We start from the raw sequence: 21,399 nt of genomic DNA, 5'->3' as shown, positions 1-21,399 counted from the left end.
AGGGAGTGGCAGGACATATTTAAAGTGATGAAAGAGAAAAACCTACAACCAAGATTACTCTACCCAGCAAGGGTCTCATTCAGATTCCATGGAGAAATTAAAAGCCTTACAGACAAGCAAAAGCTAAGAGAATTCAGCACCACCAAACCAGCTTTACAACAAATCCGAAAGGAACTTCTCTAGGCAGGAAACACAAGAGAAGGAAAAGACCTATGATAACAAACCCAAAACAATTAAAAAAATTAATAGGAACACACATATCAATAACTACCTAAAATGTAAATAGATTAAATGCTCCAACCAAAACACACAGACTGCGTGAAAAGATACAAAAACAAGACCTGTATATATGCTGTCTACAAGAGACCCACTTCAGACCTAGGGACACATATAGACTGAAAGTGAGGGGATGGAAAAAGATATTCCATGCAAATGGAAATGAAAGGAAAGCTGGAGTAGCAATTCTCATATCAGACAAAATAGACTTTAAAATAAAGACTATTACAAGAGACAAAGAAGGACACTACATAATGATCAAGGGATCAATCCAAGAAGAAAATATAACAATTGTAAATATTTATTCAAACAACATAGGAGCACCTCAATACTTAAGGCAAATGCTAACAGGGATAAAAGGGGAAATTGACAGTAACACAATCATAGTAGGGGACTTTAACATCCAACTTTCACCAATGGACATATCATCCAAAAAGAAAATAAATAAGGAAACACAAGATTTAAATTAAACAAGATGGAATTAATTGATTATTAATTAATTTACAGGACATTCCATCCAAAAACAACAGAATACACTTTCTTCTCAAGTGCTCATGGAACATTCTCCAGGATAGATCATATCTTGTGTCACAAATCCAGCCTTGGTAAATTTAAGAAAACTGAAATCATATCAAGTATGTTTTCAGACCACAACGTTATGAGACTAGATGTCAAGTACAGGAAAAATCTGTAAAAAATACAAACACATGGAGGTTAAACAATACAATACTAAATAACCAAGATCTCACTGAAGATATCAAAGAGAAAATAAAAAAATACTTAGAAACAAATGACAATGAAAGCACGACAAAACAAAATCTATGGGATGCAGCAAAAGCAGTTCTAAGAGGGAAGTTTATAGCAATACAATCCTCCCTCAAGAAAGAAGAAACATCTCAAATAAACCACCTAACCTTACACCTAAAGCAATTAGAGAAAGAAGAACAAAAAAACAGCAAAGATAGCAGAAGGAAAGAAATCATAAAGATCAGATCAGAAATAAATGAAATAGAAATGAAGGAAACAACAGCTAAGATCAATAAAACTAAAAGCTGGTTCTTTGAGAAGATAAACAAAATTGATAAACCACTAGCCAGGCTCATCAAGAAAAAAAGGGAAAAGACTCAAATCAATAGAATGAGAAATGATAAAGGAGAAGTAACAACTAACACTGCAGAAATACAAAAGATCATGACGGATTACTACAAGCAACTCTATGCCAATAAAATGGACAACCTGGACGAAATGGACAAATTCTTACAAAAGCACAACCTGCTGAGACTGAACCAGGAAGAAATAGAAAATATAAAGAGACCAATCACAAGCACTGGAATTGACATGGTGATTAAAAATCTTCCAATAAACAAAAGCCCAGGACCAGAAGGATTCACAGGGGAATTCTATCAAACATTTAGAGGAGAGCTAACACTTAGCCTTCTCAAACTCTTCCAAAATACAGCAGAGGGAGGAACACTCCCAAACTCATTCTATGAGGCCACCATCACCCTGATACCAAAAGAAGACAAAGATGTCACAAAAAAACAAAACTACAGACAAATATCACTGATGAACACAAAGGCAAAAATCCTCAACAAAACAGTAACAAACAGAACCCAACAGCATGTTACTTTTTTTAAAATTTTTTTTTTTGCTGTACGCGGGCCTCTCACTGTTGTGGCCTCTCCTGTTGCGGAGCACAGGCTCCGGACGCGCAGGCTCAGCGGCCATGGCTCACGGGCCCAACCGCTCCACGGCATGTGGGATCTTCCCGGACCGGGGCACGAACCCATGTCCCCTGCATCGGCAGGCGGACTCTCAACCACCAGCATGTTACTTTTAACGTAACGTGATCATACACCATGATCAAGTGGGGTTTATCCCAGGAATGCAAGGATTCTTCAATATATGGAAATCAATCAATGTAATAAACCACATAAACAAACTGAAGGAGGAAAACCATATGATCATCTCAATAGGTGCAGAAAATGCTTTCGACAAAATTCAACACCCATTTATGATAAAAGTTCTGCAGAAAGCAGGCATAGGGGGAACTTACCTTAACAAAATAAAGGTCATATATGACAAACCCAGAGCCAACATCGTTCTCAATGGTGAAAAACTGAAACCATTTCCACTAAGATCAGAAACAAGACAAGGTTGCCCACTCTCAGCACTATTATTCAACATAGTTTCGGAAGTTTTAACTACAGCAATCAGAGAAGAAAAAGAAATAAAAGGAATCCACATCAGAAAAGAAGAAGCAAAGCTGTCACTGTTTGCAGATGACATGATACGATACATAGAGAATCCTAAAGATGCTACCAGAAAACTACTAGAGCTAATCAATGAATTTGGTAAAGTAGCAGGATACAAAAATTAATGCACAGAAATCTCTTGCATTCCTATACACTAATGATGAAAAGTCTGAAAGAGAAATTAAGGAAACACTCCCATTTACCATTGCAACAAAAAGAATAAAATACCTAGGAATAAACCTACCTAAGGAGACAAAAGACTTGTACACAGAAAACTATAAGACACTGAGGAAAGAAATTAAAGATGATACAAACAGTTGGAGAGATATAATGTGCCTTGAATAGGAAGAATCAACATTGTGAAAATGACTATACTGCACAAAGCAACCTACAAATTGAATGCAATCCCTATCAAACTACCAATGGCGAGGCCTGAACCAAGATGGCAGAGTAGAAGGACGTGCTCTCACTCCCTTTTGTGAGAACACCAGAATCACAACTAGGTGCTGCACAATCATCGACAGGAAGATACTTGAACTCAACAAAAAAGATACCCTACATCCAAAGACAAAGGAGAAGCCACACTGAGATGGTAGGAGGGGTGCAATCACAGCAAAATGAAATCCCATAACTGCTGGGTGGGTGACTCACAGACTGGAGAACAATTATACCACAAAAGTCCACCCACTGGAGTAAAGGTTCTGAGCCCCATGTCAGACTTCCCAACCTGGGGGTCTGGCAACAGGAGAAGGAATTCCTAGAGAATCAGACTTTGAAGGCTAGTGCGATTTCATTGCAGGACTTAGACAAGACTGGGGAAAACAGAGACTCCACTCTTGGGGGGCACACACAAAGTAGTGTGTGCATCAGGACCCAGAGGAAGGAGCAGTGACCACAGAGGAGACTGAACCAGACCTACCTGCTAGTGTTGGAGGGTCTCCTGCAGAGGTGGGGGGTGGCTGTGGCTCACCATGGGGACAAGGACACTGGCAGAAGAAGTTCTGGGAAGTACTCCTTGGCGTGAAGCATCCCAGAGTCTGCCATTAGCCCCACCAAAGAGCCCAGGTAGGCTCCAGTGTTGGGTTGCCTCAGGCCAAACAACCAAAAGGAAGGGAATCCAGCACCACCCATCAGGATTCAAGCAAATTAAAGATTTACTGAGCTCTGCCCACCAGAGCAACAGTCAGCTGTACCTACCACCAATCCCTCCCACCAGGAAACTTGCACAAGCCTCTTAGATAGCCTCATCCACCAGAGGGCAGACAGCAGAAGCAAGAAGAACTACAATCCTGCAGCCTGTGGAACAAAAAACACATTCACAGAAAGGTAGACAAGATGAAAACGCAGAGGGCTATGTACCAGATGAAGGAACAAGATAAAACCCCAGAAAAACAAATAAATTAAGTGGAGATAGGGAACCTTCCAGAAAAAGAATTCAGAATAACGACAGTGAAGATGATCCAGGACCTCGGAAAAGGATGGAGGCAAAGATTGAGAAGATGCAAGAAATGTTTAACAAAGACCTAGAAAAATTAAAGAACAAACAAACAGAGATGAACAATACAGTAACTGAAATGAAAACTACACTAGAAGGAATCAATAGCAGAATAACTGAGGCAGAAGAATGGATAAGTGACCTGGAAGACAGAATGGTGGAATACACTGCTGCGGAACAGAATAAAGAAAAAAGAATGAAAAGAAATGAAGACAGCCTAAGAGACCTCTGGGACAACATTAAACGCAACAACATTCGCATGATAGGGGTCACAGAAGAAGAGAGAGAGAAAGGAGCAGAGAAAATTTTGAAGAGATTATAGTCGAAAACTTCCCTAACATGGGAAAGGAAATAGCCACCCAAGTTGAGGAAGCGCAGTGAGTCCCATACAGGATAAACCCAAGGAGAAACACGTCAAGACACATAGTAATCAAATTGGCAAAAATTAAAGAGAAAGAAAATTATTGAAAGCAGCAAGGGAAAAATGACAAATAACATACAAGGGAACTCCCATAAGGTTAACAGCTGATTTCTCAGCAGAAACTCTACAAGACAGAAGGCAGTGGCAAGATACACTTAAAGTGATGAAAGGGAAGAACCTACAACCAAGAGTACTTTACCCGGCAAGGATCTCATTCAGATTCGATGGAGAAATCAAAAGCTTTACAGAGAAGCAAAAGCTAAGAGAATTCAGCACCACCAAACCAGCTCTACAACAAATGCTAAAGGAACTTCTTCTCTAAGTGGGAAACACTAGAGAAGAAAAGGACCCACAAAAACAAACCCAAAACAATTAAGGAAATGGTAATAGGAACATACGTATCAATAATTACCTTAAATGTGAATGGATTAAATGCTCCAACCAAAAGACACAGGCTTGCTGAATGGATAAGAAAACAAGACCCATACATAGGCTATCTAAAAGAGACCCATTTCAGACCTAGGGACCCATACAGACTGAATGTGAGGGGATGGAAAAAGATATTCCATGCAAATGCAAATCAAAAGAAAAAAGCTGGAAGGCTTCCCTGGTGGTGCAGTGGTTGAGAGTCCGCCTGCCAATGCAGGGGACATGGGTTTGTGCCCCGGTCTGGGAAGATCCCACATGCCGTGGAGTGGCTGGTCCCATGAGCCATGGCTGCTGAGCATGCGCGTCCGGAGCCTGTGCTCGCAACAGGAGAGGCCACAACAGTGTGAGGCCCACATACCGCAAAAAAAAAAAAAAAAAGAAAGCTGGAGTAGCAGCACTCATATCAGATCAAATAGACTTTAAAATAAAAATGTCACAAGAGACAAAGAAGGACACTACATAATGATCAAGCGATCAATCCAAGAAGAAGATATAACAATTATAAGTATATATGCACCCAACATAGGAGCACCTCAATATATAAGGCCACTGCTAACAGCTACAAAAGAGGGAATCGACAGTAATACAATAATAGTGGGGGACTTTAACACCTCACTTACACCAATGGACAGATCATAAAAAATGAAAATAAATAAGGAAACAGAAGCTTTAAATGACACAATAAACCAGATAGATTTAACTGGTATCTATAGGACATTCCATCCAAAAACAGCAGATTACACTTTCTTCTCAAGTGTGCACAGAACATTCTCCAGGATATATCACATCTTGGGTCACAAATCAAGCCTCAGTAAATTTAAGAAAATTGAAATCATATCAAGCAACTTTTCTGACCACAATGCTACGAGACTAGATATGAATTACAGGGAAAATAACTTAAAAAAAAGAAACACATGCAGGCTAAAGAATACATTACTAAATAACCAAGAGATCACTAAAGAAATCAAAGAGGAAATAAAAAAATACCTAGAGACAAATGACAATGAAAACATGATGATCCAAAACCTATGGGTTGCAGCAAAAGAGTTCTAAGAGGGAAGTCTATAGCTATACAAGCCTACCTCAAGAAACAAGAAAAATCTCTAATAAGCAATCTAACCTTACACCTAAAGGAACTAGAGAAAGAAGAACAAACAAAACCCAAAGTTAGCGAAAAGATTGAAATCATAAAGATCAGAGCAGAAATAAATGAAAAAGAAACAAAGAAAACAATAGCAAAAATGAATAAAAGTAAAAGCTGGTTCTTTGAGGAGATAAAGAAAATTGATAAACCATTAGGCAGACTCATCAAGAAAAAGAGGGAGAGGACTCAAATCAATAAAATTAGAAATGAAAAAGGAGAAGTTACAACAGACACCGCAGAAATACAAAGCATCTGAAGAGACTACTACAAGCAACTCTGTGCCAATAAAATGGACAACCTGGAAGAAATGGACGAATTCTTAGAAAGGTATAACCTTCCAAGACTGAACCAGGAAGAAATAGAAAATATAAACAGACCAATCACAAGTAATGAAATTGAAACTGTGATTAAAAATCATCCAACAAACAAAAGTCCAGGACCAGATGGCTTCACAGGTGGATTCTGTCAAACATTTAGAGAAGAGCTAACACCCATCCTTCTCAAACTCTTGCAAAAACTTGCGGAGGAAGGAACACTCCCAAACTCATTCTATGAGGCCACCATTACTCTGATACCAAAACCAGACAAAGATACTACAAAAAAAGAAAATTACAGGCCAATATCACTGATGAATATAGATGCAAAAATCCTAAACAAAATACTAGCAAAAGGAATTCAACAACATATTAAAAGAATCATACACCATGATCAAGTGGGATTTATCCCAGGGATGCAAGGATTCTTCAATATATGCAAATCAATGAATATGATACACCATATTAACAAATTGATTAACAATGTGACACACCATATTAACAAATTGAAATACCATATGATCATCTCAATAGATGCAGAAAAATCTTTTGAGAAAATTCAACACCAATTTATGATAAAAACTCTCCAGAAAGTGGGCATACAGGGAACCTACCTCAACATAATAAAGGCCGTATTTGATAAACCCACAGTAAACATCATTCTCAATGGTGAAAAACTGAAAGCATTTCCTCTAAGATCAGGAACGAGACAAGGATGTCCACTCTCACCACTATTATTCAACATAGTTTTGGAAGTCCTAGCCACAGCAATCAGAGAAAAAAAAGAAATAAAGGGAATACAAATTGGAAAAGAAGAAGTAAAACTGCCACTGTTTGCAGATGACATGATACTATACATAGAGAATCCTAAAGATGCCACCAGAAAACTACTAGAGCTAATTAATGAAACTGGTAAAGTTGCAGGATACAAAATTAATACACAGAAATCTCTTGCATTCCTATACACTAATGATGAAAAATCTGAAAGAGAAATTAAGGAAACACTCCCATTTATCATTGCAAGTAAAAGAATAAAATACCTAGGAATAAACCTACCTAGGGAGACAAAAAACCTGTATGCAGAAGACTATAAGACACTGATGAAGGAATTAAAGATGATACCAACAGATGTAGAGATATACCATGCTTTTGGATTGAAAGAAGCAATATTGTGAAAATGACTATACTACGCAAAGTAATCTACAGATTCAATTCAATCCCTATCAAATTACCAATGGCATTTTTTACGGAACTAGAACAGAAAATCTTAAAATTTGTATGGTGACATCAAAGACCCCAAATAGCCAAAGCAGTCTTGAGGGAAAAAAATGGAGCTGGAGGAATCAGACTTCCTGACTTCAGACTATACTACAAAGCTACAGTAATCAAGACAATATGATAGTGGCACAAAAACAGAAACACACATCAATGGAACAAATAGAAAGCCCAGAGGTAAACCCACGCACCTATGGTCAACTAATCTATGACAAAGGAGGCAAGGATATACAATGGAGAAAAGACAGTCTCTTCAATAAGTGGTGCTGGGAAAACTGGACCACTACATGTAAAAGAATGAAATTAGAACACTCCCTCACACCATACACAAAAATAAACTCAAAATGTATTAGAGACCTTAATGTTAGATCGGACACTATAAAACTCTTAGAGGAAAACATAGGAAGAACACTCTTTGACATAAATCACAGCAAGATATTTTTTGATCCACCTCCTAGAGTAATGGAATTAAAAACAAAAATAAACAGATGGGACCTAATGAAACTTAAAAGCTTTTGCCCAGCAAAGGAAACCATAAACAAGATGAAAAGACAACCCTCAGAATGGGAGAAAATATTGCAAACGAATCAATGGACAAAGGATTAATCTCCAAAATATATAAACAGCTCATGCAGCTCAATATTAAAAAAAAAAACCCAATCCAAAAATGGGCAGAAGATCTAAATAGACATTTCTCCAAAGAAGATATACAGATGGCCAAGAAGCATATGCAAAGCTGCTCAACATCCCTATTAGAGAAATGCAAATCAAAACTACAATGAGGTGTCTCCTCACACCAGTTAGAATGGGCATCATCAGAAAATCTACAAACAACAAATGCTAGAGAGGGTGTGGAGAAAAGTGAACCCTCTTGCACTCTTGGTGGGAATGTAAATTGATACAGCCACTATGGAGAACAGTATGGAGGTTCCTTAAAAAACGAAAAATAGAATTACCATATGGTCCAGCAATCTCACTACTGGGCATATACCCAGAGAAAACCATACTTCAAAAAGACACATGTACTCCAATGTTCATTGCAGCACTATTTACAATAGCCAGGTCATGGAAGCAACCTAAATGTCCATCGACAGACGAATGGATAAAGAAGATGTGTTACATATATACAATGGAATATTACTGAGCTATAAAAAAGAATGTAATTGGGTCATTTGTTGAGATGTGGATGGATCTAGAGAGTGTTATAGAGTGAAGTAAATCATAAAGAGAAAAACAAATATCGTATATTAACACATCTATGTGGAACCTAGAAAAATGGTACAGATGAACTGGTTTGCAGGGCAGAAATTGAGACACAGATGTAGAGAACAAAAGTATGGACACCAAGGGGGGAAAGCTGCGGGGTGGTGGTGGTGGTGGTGGTGTGATGAATTGGGCAATTGGGATTGACATGTATACATTGATGTGTATAAAATTGATGATTAATAAGAACGTGCTGTATAAAAAAATTAAATTAAATTAAATTAAAAAAAAAAAAGAAAAGTGAGGAATTCACCTAGATCTGTTAGGCAAAATGTGTGATAAACCCTTGGTATGACTTTCCTAGCCCTGAGAGATCTTTTAAAAGTTCAGTATGAGACTCCTTATCAAAATTTCACACACACACATAAGAATTCTATATCATCAATTATAGTTATATAAATCATCAGGCCAAGTTTACTGAGACCAGACTTATTTTGCAAACAAACTACTCTTAATTTGGTTACATTTGGTAAAAATGACGGTAATTTTAGAGAGAAAAAGATTGTTTCAGTGAATATTAAATTCTGGTTTTGTTAATGGAGGGTCTGTATTTATTAAGACTTACCTCCTAGGTAGTTCCCTGCTGTCATGCTATATTAATGTAAAGTTTAATTGAAGGACACTCTAAGTTTGTTTCTGAAGTTTATCTTAGTAATCTATCTTTGAATGAAGATCAGATGCCCCAGGACCTGGAACCAGGAGATTGTGCATGCTAAAACAGACATAATTTAGACTATCTCCAACCTGGTTGGAAGGACACTTTTCAGGTACTCTTAACTAGCTGATGAACAGTGAAACTGAAGGGAATGACTCCTGGATTAATTACCACTCACAAAGGGCCCCTGCAGTGGACTGGCCTATGGAGAGTGTGGTTGACCTCAAAATCACCTTAAAACAATGCTCAAACAAAAGAGAAACTACCCTCATACTAGGATGAGAAGAAGACGACATCAGAAGTAGACAGCTTGCCCAAGATTCTGGACCTAACTCGTATGATCATTTATAATGTTTTCTTGACTTCTTGGACCCTTGCATATGAATCAAATGTTTTCCTATCATGGGCATGATCCTATGCTAGTTTTTTTTTTTTTTTTTTTTTTTCCTATGCTAGTTTTAAAAATCAATCCAGTTGTTGGGTTTGTGGCCAATTACCTGTGTCTAGTACTTCTGGGTTACCTTGGTGGATTTCTCTACTCCAAGGCTCTAATTGGTTGGCTCTTAGGAAATTTATTCTAGAAGAGAGAAATTATAGTCCTATTTAGGCCACTATTAATATTACTAGGTGGGATCCCCTCACCTAGCCAATTAATGATCCTACTGTGACTCTGGCCATAAATTTTTCTTTATTACTCAGGCTCAATCATAGCAACAAGCAAAATTTCAGCCAAGGAATAAGACCTCCCACAATTATGGGACGGATTTATGTAGTTAACACCAGGCCATGGTAATTTAAGTTTAAAGGCTCCTCTATGTTGGGAACAATTAAATCATAGTAAGGATAATCAGTCTAGTAACACTAGGAAACTGGGCTGGGTGTCTTATGGACAGTGCCAATATAAAATTTACCTTAAAGATAAGGATTGGTACAGAACAGACTAAGTCAGACAACCTGGGATATACTGGGCCACACCTAATGGAAGCTTGCTTAATTCTTACTTATGACTTCACTACTACTGCTAGCTATGTTATTTGTATTTCACCTGTTTTACAAAATTGTTGTTTCTTACATTACCAAATGTGTGACTAAGCCTGTCATCAAATGATGATATATGGTTCCATGTAAGATCAATGATGGTAATAGTGTAACTCTAGATATGGGAAGAAGCAACAAGAGGGAATATTTTCCTGGACTGTAAGAGACTAGTAAGACAGGTGGTCCAGAGACTTTTTGGCTACTCCTGTGGCCTAGTCCAGTAAGAGCACATTGAGTAGCCTACCAGAAAACTCTTTTCCAGGCCTTGGAATGAGCATTCCTAGCCCCATGGATTGAAATGGTCATGAAATGCCCCCCCAAACCATGGTCAAATTTATGACCATGAAGGGGCCCTGCTGACTGGAAAGCAGCACTTGCCATTGGCACTTGCTGTCTGTCTCTACAAAGATTAAAACATGAGCCACTGCAGCTGCTGACCTTCAATACCCCCTGAAAGGAGTTCACAGTTGACATCAGGAATGAGGCAGTCTGTTCCCTGGGAAAAACTGGCAGAACAGGCCTTCAGACAGTTAGATATTTTCAGGAGAAGATTTTTTGAGCCGAAATTCTTGCATCTTCTCATACCTAGAGAAACACTAACATCATTAACGGTGACATCTGCTTTGGCTATAAAGGAGAATATTACAATTAAAAGTCAAAATGGAAAAAAAAAACCCAACAAAAAACAAACTACCAATGGCATTTTTCACAGAACTAGAACAAAAACTTTCACAATTTGTATGGAAACACAAAAGACCCCAAATAGCCAAAGCAGTCTTGAGAAAGAAAAACAGAGCTGGAGGAATCAGGCTCTTGGATTTCAGACTATACTACAAAGCTACAGTAATCAAGACAGTATGGTACTGGCACAAAAACAGAAATATAGATCAACGGAACAGGATAGAAAGCCCAGAGATAAACCCACACAATATGGTCATCTTATTTTTGATAAAGGAGGCAAGAATATACAATGGATAAAAGACAGTCTCTTCAATAAGTGGTGCCAGGAAAACTGGGGAGCTACACGTAAAAGAATGAAATTAGAACACTCCCTAACGCCATACACAAAAATAAACTCAAAATGGATTAAAGACCTAAATGTAAGGCCAGAAACTATAAAACTCTTAGAGGAAAACTTAGGCAGAACACTCTGACATAAATCACAGCAAGATCCTTTTTGAACCACCTCCTAGAGAAATCGCAATAAAAACAAAAGTAAACAAATGGGATCTAATGAAACTTAAAGCTTTTGCACAGCAATGAAAACCATAAACAAGATGAAATGACAACCCTCAGAATGCGAGAAAATATTTGCAAATGAAGTAACTGACAAAGGATTAACCTCCAAAATATACAAGCAGCTCATGCAGCTCAATATCAAAAAAACAAACAACCCAGTCCAAAAATGGGCAGAAGACCTAAACAGACATTTCTCCAAAGAAGATATACAGATTGCCAACAAACACATGAAAAGATGCTCAACATCACTAATCATTAGAGAAATGCAAATCAAAACTACAATGAGGTATCACCTCACATGGGTCAGAATGGCCATCATCAGAAAATCTACAAATAATAAATGCTGGAGAGCGTGTGGAGAAAAGGGAACCCTCTTGTACTGTTGGTGGGAATGTAAATTGATACAGCCACTATGGAGAACAGTATGGAGGTTCCTTAAAAGACTAAAAATGGACCTACCACATGACCCAGCAATCCCACTACTGGGCATATATACCCTGAGAAAACCATAATTCAAAAAGAGTCATGTACCAGAATGTTCATTGCAGCTCTATTTACAATAGCCAGGACTTGGAAGCAACCTAAGTGTCCATCAACAGATGAATGGATAAAGAAGATGTGGCACATCTATACAATGGAATATTACTCAGCCATAAAAAGAAACGAAAGTGAGTTATTTGTAGTGAGGTGGATGGACCTAGAGTCTGTCATACAAAGTGAAGTAAGTCAGAAAGAGAAACACAAATACCGTACACTAACACATATATATGGAATCTAAAAAAAAAAAGGTTTTGACAAACCTAGGGGCAGGACAGGAATAAAGACACAGATGTAGAGAATGGACTTGAGGACATGGGGAGGGGGAAGGGTAAGGTGCAACGAAGTGAGAGAGTGGCATTGACATATATATACTACTAAATGTAAAATAGATAGGTAGTGGGAAGCAGCTGCATAGCACAGGGAGATCAGCTCAGTGCTTTGTGCCCACCTAGAGGGGTGGGATAGGGAGGGTGGGAGGGAGGCGCAAGAGGGAGGGGACATGGGGATATACGTATGCATTTAGCTGATTCACTTTTTATACAGCAGAAACTAACACAACATTGTAAAGCAATTATACTCCAATAAAGATGTTAAAAAAAAAAAGAACACATTCTATCCAAATAGAAAATTATCAAGAAATAAGTTGGATACCCTCACAAATTCAATACTTGGCTGCAAATCAAATGCATAAAAGGTTGCAATGTAAGGTTATATATTATGTTAGCCATCAGACATCATAATAGCTAACGACCTGTCATTAGGAAATGGTTCTTAAATTATTGCTGATGACACTGCTTGAGACAGGCTGACTACTTTGTAATTTGAAAAGTCTACACATAGAAAAAAGTTTATTGACTCAGAAATTCCAAACATGTCCACACAAAACTTGTACACAAATGTTCATAGCAGCATTGCTCATAATAGCTAAAAGTGGAAAGAATCTAAACAACCATTAATTGCTGAATGGATAAATAAAATGAGGTATATCCATACAATGGAGTATTACTTGGTCATAAAAAGGAATAAAGCAGTGGCACCTGCAAAAACATGAATGAACCTTGAAAACATTATGCTAAGTGAAAGAAGCCATTCACAAAAGACCACATTTCATATGATTCCATTTACATGAAATGTCCAGAAAAGTCAAATATATAGAGACAGGAAATAGTTAGTGGTTGCCTAGTTCTGGAGAGGGAACTGGAGGATAATGGGGAGTGAATGCTAATGGATAAAGGGTTTTGGAGGTGGGTGTGTGAAAATGTTTTAAAATGGATTGTTGTGATGACCACACGACTGTGAATATAGTAAAAAACCACTGAATCGTATTCTTTAATTAGGTGAACTGTATGGTTTGTGAATTATATCTCAATAAAGCTGTTAAAAAAGTTTAGTAAAACAGCAATCTGACAATACCCTTTTCTCACCACACCAAGATTTAAAATTTAATGAAACAGTTCAAACAATGAACAAAGACTAGTTTAAAACTTATGGGAAAATGGGGCCAATCCCAACAGACCTGCAGCAGACCTCCTCTTAAATCAACGGATATTTTTGGTATGGACTGTTCTGGGCCTGGATTGCCACTGTGTTTACACCATTTAGCTTCCAGATTGGCAGTAGCACAACATGGTCCTATCAGAATCCGACTTCTTTCTTTGAGACTTGTTTTAAGGAGAAAATCATTTACACTGAGTAGAAATGATGATCCAAGAATTACACCTGGAAAAAAAAAAAAGAAGGGATGAAGAGGGGTATATGTTATAATTCTTGCTTGTCAAAGAAAAAGTATGTTTGGGTAAGAACTATCTGCATTTTTTAAGAGTATTAACTCATCCTTTGTCAGAGTTTTCTTTTCAGTTGGCTTTTCCCCACAGTTTCATGCCATTTATATAGAATTCTAGTTATGAAGCAGGTATACCTCACTCACATTCCTAACAAAGCAATATTTGCCAAAACGTTATGACTTTTTCCATGTGTGAGCATTTTAAGTTTTATGAGTAGAGACATTTTCATTAAATTGTGCAAGTTTTTCAAACACTACATTTAAGAATGAGAACAACTGCTTCATTTGTCTATTGTTAACATGATGGGAGAGGGCAATTTTCTGTGATTTCTTGTAGTAACAGAATACAGTATATTACTTTGAGAGACACTCAAGTTTTTGACTGGCCCATGTTAAAATTCAAAACAATCAAAATATATAACATGTGTTTTCTAAAAATTTTAGTTTAATCCAAACTTCACACATCATAACCACTTGAAGTTTACAAAGTCTTAAAAACAGATAGTGGCAGGTTAGATTTATGAGAAAAACTATATGCTATAGTTCAAAGTAAATATACCCAGAAAAGGAATACACTTTAAAATGTAGCTTTTCTTTTGAACTTAAACTTGAAGTGTAGATCAAAACCTTTTCATAAAACCAATGGCACACTTTAAGATATTTCGATGCAAAGTTAGAGTGGTGGGGTTAACTTTCCCCTAAGGAGCTCATATTCTGAATTGTCATTGTGAATATTGAATTTCACCAGACCACGTATGTAATGCCCATGGCTTATTTTTCTAATGATATTTGATCCTTAAAAGAGATGAAAGAGGGAGTCAAGATGGCATACTAGGAGGACGCGGAATTCCTGTCTCCTCACAACTAGGGCACCTACCAGGTACTGGTGGGGGATCACGGACACTTAAGGGGATGGGAGAAACCCCCAGTGACGGGGTAGGACATGGGTGCGGGGGGAGTGAAGGGGGAGGAGAAGTGGAGGTGGGGTGGGACCGGCGCCCCTGAGGGGCTGCTGGGGGAGGGGAAGGGATCCCAAGACGGAAGCGGGAAATTGGGGAACCATTGGGAGGGCAGAGGATCAAAAGGGAGCGTGGCTAGGTTTCCCCTGCCTACTTGGACCCCTAGGAACCTGCTGAGATCCCAGGCCTGATCCTTTGCTGACAGAGGCCCCTCCAGCCACGAGGGTCCTGAAGGAGTGGGAGCGAGGGAAGGGGGAGCAAAAGTAAAGGCCAGACCTCTGGGACCAGCACCCCTGAGGGGTAGCAGGGGGAGGGGAGGAGTTCCTACATCCAGAGGGATGCACCCACAGTTAGGGGTCCAGTGGCCACGGGGGAGACCCTGGGGAAGACGGTGGGGGGGGCATGAAGGAACAGAAGGGAACGGGGCCTGCTTTCCCTGTCCACTTAGGCACTGGGAAGCCTGTTGGGCTCCTGGGCCTAACCCTCTGCCTTTGGAGCCTTCCTCTTGCCGTGCAGAGCCCGAGCCCCGCCCCTACACCCCACCCAGGGCCCTACCTCTACATTTGGAGACCCCCTCCAATGAGCTGAGCCTAAACCGACACAAACACCCTCACTCAGGGCCCTACCTCCAAACTCAGGAACCCCACACTACAGAGGCCCTCCTTTCCACATCCTGCCTCCCCACCTTCCACAGGTCCTAAGCAGAGGCCCCGCCCCACGCTTGAACGTCGCCCCCCCCACCCACCTAGCTCCCCCCCCACCCAAAGCCCCATCCCTGCCTAAGTTCCACCCCCCACCTAAACTCTGCCCCCATAGGTAAGGCTTTTTTTTTTTTTTTTTTTTGCAGTATGGGTGCCTCTCACTGTTGTGGCCTCTCCCGTTGTGGAGCACAGGCTCCGGATGCGCAGGCTCAGCAGCCATGCCTCACGGGCCTAGCCGTTCTGCAGCATGTGGGATCTTCCCGGACTGGGGCATGAACCGGTGTCCCCTGCATCGGTAGGCGGACTCTCAACCACTGCGCCACCAGGGAAGTCCGGCTGTTTTTTTTTTTTTAACGTCTTTATTGGAGTACAATTGCTTTACAGTGGTGTGTTAGTTTCTGCTTTATAATAAAGTGAATCAGCTATACATATACATATATCCCCATATCTCCTCCCTCCTGCATCAAAAAATTTCACAATTTGGGGCTTCCCTGGTGGCGCAGTGGTTGAGTCCGCCTGCCGATGCAGGGGACACGGGTTCGTGCCCCAGTCCGGGAAGATCCCACATGCCGCAGAGTGGCTGGGCCCGTGAACCATGGCCGCTGAGCCTGCGTGTCCGGAGCCTGTGCTCCACAACAGGAGAGGCCACAACAGTGAGAGGCCTGCGTACCGCAGAAAGAAAACAAAAACAAAAACAAAGATAAAGCGACCATATGTGCGTGGGTTTATCTCTGGGCTTCTATCCTGTTCCATTGATCTGTATTTCTGTTTCTGTGCCAGTACCATACTGTCTTGATTACTATAGCTTTGTAGTATAGTCTGAAGTCAGGGAGCCTGATTCCTCCAGCTCCATTTTTCTTTTTCAAGATTGCTTTGGCTATTTGGGGCCTTCTGTGTTTCCATACAAATTGTGATATTTAATTTTTTTTTTTTTTTGCAGTACACGGGCCTCTCACTGTTGTGGCCTCTCGCGCTGCGGAGCACAGTCTCTGGACGCGCAGGTTCAGCGGCCATGGCTCACGGGCCCAGCCGCTCAGTGGCATGTGGGATCCTCCCAGACCAGGGCACGAACCCGTGTCCCCTGATCGGCAGGCAGACTCTCAACCACTGCGCCACCAGGGAAGCCCTTCGCTTTATCTTTGATAAAGGAGGCAAGAGTATACAATGGAGGAAAGACAGCCTCTTCAATAAGTGGTGCTGGGAAAACTGGACAGCTACATGTAAAAGAATGAAATTAGAACACTTCCTAACACCATATACCAAAATAAACTCAAAATGGATTAAAGACCTAAATGTAAGACCAGATACTATAAAACTCTTAGAGGAAAACTTAGGCAGAACACTCTATGACATAAATCATGGCAAGATCCTTTTTGACCTATCCCCTAGAGAAATGGAAATAACAAAAATAAACAAATGGGATCTAATGAAACTTAAAAGCTTTTGCACAGCAAAGGAAACCATAAACAAGACGAAAAGAAAACCTTCAAAATAGAAGAAAATATTTGCAAACGAAACAACTGACAAAGGATTAATCTCCAAAATATACAAGCAGCTCATGCAGCTCAATATCAGAAAAACAACCCAGTCCAAAAATGGGCAGAAGACCTAAACAGACATTTCTCCAAAGAAGATATACAGATTGCCAACAAACACATGAAAAGATGCTCAACATCACTAATCATTAGAGAAATGCAAATCAAAACTACAATGAGGTATTACCTCACACTGGTCAGAATAGCCATCATCAAAAAATCTACAAACAATAAATGCTGGAGAGGGTGTGGAGAAAAGGGAGCCCTCTTGCACTGTTGGTGGGAATGTAAACTGATACAGCCACTATGGAGAACAGTATGGAGGTTCCTTAAAAAACTGAGAACAGAACTACCATACGCCCCAGCAATCCCAGTACTGGGCATATATCCTGAGAAAACCGTAATTCAAAAAGAGATATGTACCACAATGTTCACTGTAGCACTATTTACAATAGCCAGGACATGGAAGCAACCTAAGTGCCCATCGACAGATGAATGGATAAAGAAGATGTGGCACATATTTACAATGGAATATTACTCAGCCATAAAAAGAAATGAAATTGAGTTATTTGTAGTGAGGTGGATGGACCTAGAGTCTGTCATACAGAGTGAAGTAAGTCAGAAAGAGAAAAACAAATACCGTACGTTAACCCATATATATATGGAAGCTAAAAAAAAAAAAAAAAAAAGGTTCTGATGAACCTAGGGGCAGGACAGGAATAAAGACAAAGATGCAGAGAATGAAATTGAGCACACGGGGAGGGGGAAGGGTAAGCTGGGACGAAGTGAGAGAGTGGCATGGACATATATATATACTACCAAATGTAAAATGGATAGCTAGTGGGAAGCAGCTGCATAGCACAGGGAGATCAGATCGGTACTTTGAGACCACCTAGAGGGGTGGGATAAGGAGGGTGGGAGGGAGATGCAAGAGGGAGGGGATATGGGGATATACGTATAGCATATAGCTGATTTACTTTGTTATACAGCAGAAACTAACACAACATTGTAAAGCAATTATACTCCAATAAAGATGTTAAAGAAAAAAAAAAAGAGAGAGATGAAAGATTAAAAAACACCTTAGGCCCACACCATACACGTTTCAAAGTAGAGTACCCACGTTGGCTTTTCAACTCTGCGGAGACTTGAAAACTGCATATATGTTGTATGTTCCTACTGTAGAAATAAGATACACAACTTCTAATCTTCCATAGAGGACAATCACACTCACAAAAGCATTAGGGTTAAGACTTTTGTTAAAAATTATGATGGTAGGGGCTTCCCTGGTGGCGCAGTGGTTGAGAGTCTGCCTGCCGACGCAGAGGACACGGGTTCGTGCCCCCGTCTGGGAAGATCCCACATGCCGCGGAGCGGCTAGGCCCGTGAGCCATGGCCGCTGAGCCTGTGCGTCCAGAGCCTGTGCTCTGCAACGGGAGAGGCCACAACAGTGAGAAGCCCGCGTACCGCAAAAAAAAAAAAAAGAAAAAATAGAACAGTAAATAAAAAAATTGAAACAGGCCCTCAAATACCCAAAAATCAAAAATTATCTTTATTAATGGAGCTTAGAACTTAAGTCACAATTTCTGAGTTAACTGCATTACATTTCCTAAAATATTTACTTCTCAACAGTAAGTACTTGCTAAATGAAACACACCAATTCATTATTCAAAAATTTGTCATAATGGGAGTATACAAGTATAGGCTTAATTCAGTACAGTCATCTAGCAAATGAGCATTAAGGGAATGTCAGAATTACGATACCCTTTGTTCTCAAATACATGCATCTTCGTATTACCCTGCAATAAAATACCCAATTATCTGGTGGTAATGTTAATGTGAATGCTCTATTGGTCCCTCACACGAGAAGTGTTTAATATCAAAGCTCTCCTAGGGTTTTTTAAAAATCTTATTTAATGTTCATCATTCTCATCAGGCACCCATATTGGATAATTGAACTTTGACGGTTCACTCTTAGGTAGGTTTCCAAGACTTACCAATTTCTGTATCATTTTACCCAACTCTATTATTTTAAAACATGAAGGAAGAGAGACCTTAGTAATCTAAGTGACTGAAAGGGAAGATCACACCACCTTCACCAGTAGAGTGTGACCATCCCGGAGGCAAGGACCATCTTATGCAGTATAGGACTAGTCAAGACAATAGTTATTCAGGACATATCCTACTGTACTAAATGACAGTTTAAAATCTGATCCTATTTTCAGCTGTCACAATATATTTCTTAATTGACAGGCAGGAAGGAAAAGTGCTTAAATCTTTGCCATTCTTCATTTTGCATCATTGTATCACAGAATAGTAATGCTGGATGGAAGAGATCTTAGAAGCCATCTTTCCAAGTCCCTTCCTCTAAAAAAAAAAAAAGAAAAAAAAAAACGAAACCCTTTTTATTTTGAAATAATGTTAGATCTACCTAGAAGTTGCAAAAATATACAGAGTTCTCACGTATCTTTCACCCAGCTATGTAACTATAGTACAAACACTGAAATCAGGAAATTCACTTTGGCATAACACTATTAAGTAATCTACAGATTTTATTTAAATTTAGCCATTTTCTTCACTAATCTCCTTCTTCTGGTCCAGGATGCAATCTAGGATCCTTAGTCTCCTTTAATCAGTGACAGACCCTCTAGCTTTTTCTTTGTCTTTCATGACCTTGAGTCTCTTCAATAGTCCAGGCCAATTATTTTGCAGAATATCTTTCAATTTGGGTTTATCTGATGTTCTCCCTTTAGAAGAAGGTTATATGCATTTTTGGCCAGAATACCAGAGAAGTGATACCCTTCTCAGTGCATGGGGAAAGTGATATTGATGTTTTACTACTTGCTGGTAATACTAATGTTCATCACATGGCTAAAGTGGTGTCTGCCAGATTTCGCCACTGTGAAGTGGTTATTTTTCCATTTGTAGACAATAAGTATCCTGTGGAGAGATATCTGAAGATTATGCAAATATCCTCTATTACATCAAACTTTTACCCATTAATGTTAGCATCCATTAATGCTTCTTGCCTGCAACAATTATTACTGTGGTGTGTGGTAATGTTGATTTCCTATTTCTCTTACTCTTCTACAATTATTAACTAGTATTCTATAGTAAAAAGAGCTGTCCCTTCTACTCTATTTATTAGTTCAATTATTTATCTATACCAGTATGGACTCATAGATATTTATTTTATGGGTCCTAATCTAATACTATCTTTATTTTACTTTGTTGCTTAAATTGAACCAGCTTTGGCCATTGGGAACCCCTCCAAGCTGGTTCCTGTGTCACTGTGATATACCCCTATCATTTTTTGAGAGCTTCTTTACTTTCTGGCCACAAGATGTTTCAGGCTCAGTTGTATTTTTCCCATCCCATCTCTGGCATCAGTCATTTCTCCAGAGCTTTGGTTTCTTTTGCTGAAGAATGGCATCTCGAAACCAAAATCTGGGTGGTAGGTATGCTCATTGCTACTAGGGTATCACTGTTTCTAGGGCCTCTCAGCAGAGAGGGCTAAGAAGTATATGTGCGTCTACTGCCCATGTATACACACACATCTGTATTACTGTATCTATCAGTAAATATATTAAAAATCATGAATTCATACTGATACCTCTGGTTCTAATCCAAAACCACAGGATTTGGTTTCTAGCCTATTCCCTTTTCTTATTTGTAATCTCTTCCTACAACAGTGAGAAACCTGCAGAGTACTGCTTCTGATGTGTTGATGTCTGATCATCCCTAAAACATCACTTTGGAGAGAGTGGTCAAAATTAAAGCAAAAGAACTAAGACAGAAACAAAGGACAACTTTATTAAAGCAAAGGTAATTATCTATCAAAGAAAAGACTATCAAAAGCAAGGGCTGATATTTATCCCTAGAAGTCTCATTAAGAATGGGCTTGACAGCATTTTTTCTGGAGCATACAGAAGAACGAGATTACCTTTCTCCTCTATAGCACTTTTCATTTATACGAAGATATTTGTAAGCATATGATAAAATCTACTTTGTAGAAGTAACTTAATACATACAGAATCTGAACCTTACTGGATATTTCTACTGTGCAGCAATGGCCTCAAA

General features: G+C 39.3%; 1 protein-coding gene across 2 annotated transcripts in view; it reads right to left on the bottom strand.

Annotated features, from left to right (window-relative positions):
* The window catches only part of VPS13B (vacuolar protein sorting 13 homolog B), a 793,535-nt gene that overhangs the window by 149,780 nt on the left and 622,356 nt on the right, over window positions 1–21,399 (bottom strand). The window contains exon 37 of one of the 2 annotated variants that reach the window (XM_060128467.1): window positions 13,861–14,063. In XM_060128467.1, the coding sequence (XP_059984450.1) occupies window positions 13,861–14,063 (203 nt within the window). Of the gene's footprint in view, window positions 1–13,860; window positions 14,064–18,952; window positions 19,687–21,399 lie in introns of those variants that run through there. The other variant, XM_060128455.1, reaches the window with a different exon arrangement.

This window comes from Lagenorhynchus albirostris, chromosome 17 (genome assembly GCF_949774975.1).
Source record: "Lagenorhynchus albirostris chromosome 17, mLagAlb1.1, whole genome shotgun sequence".
Taxonomy (NCBI): domain Eukaryota; kingdom Metazoa; phylum Chordata; class Mammalia; order Artiodactyla; family Delphinidae; genus Lagenorhynchus; species Lagenorhynchus albirostris.
This window is presented reverse-complemented; position numbering and strand designations above follow the sequence as displayed.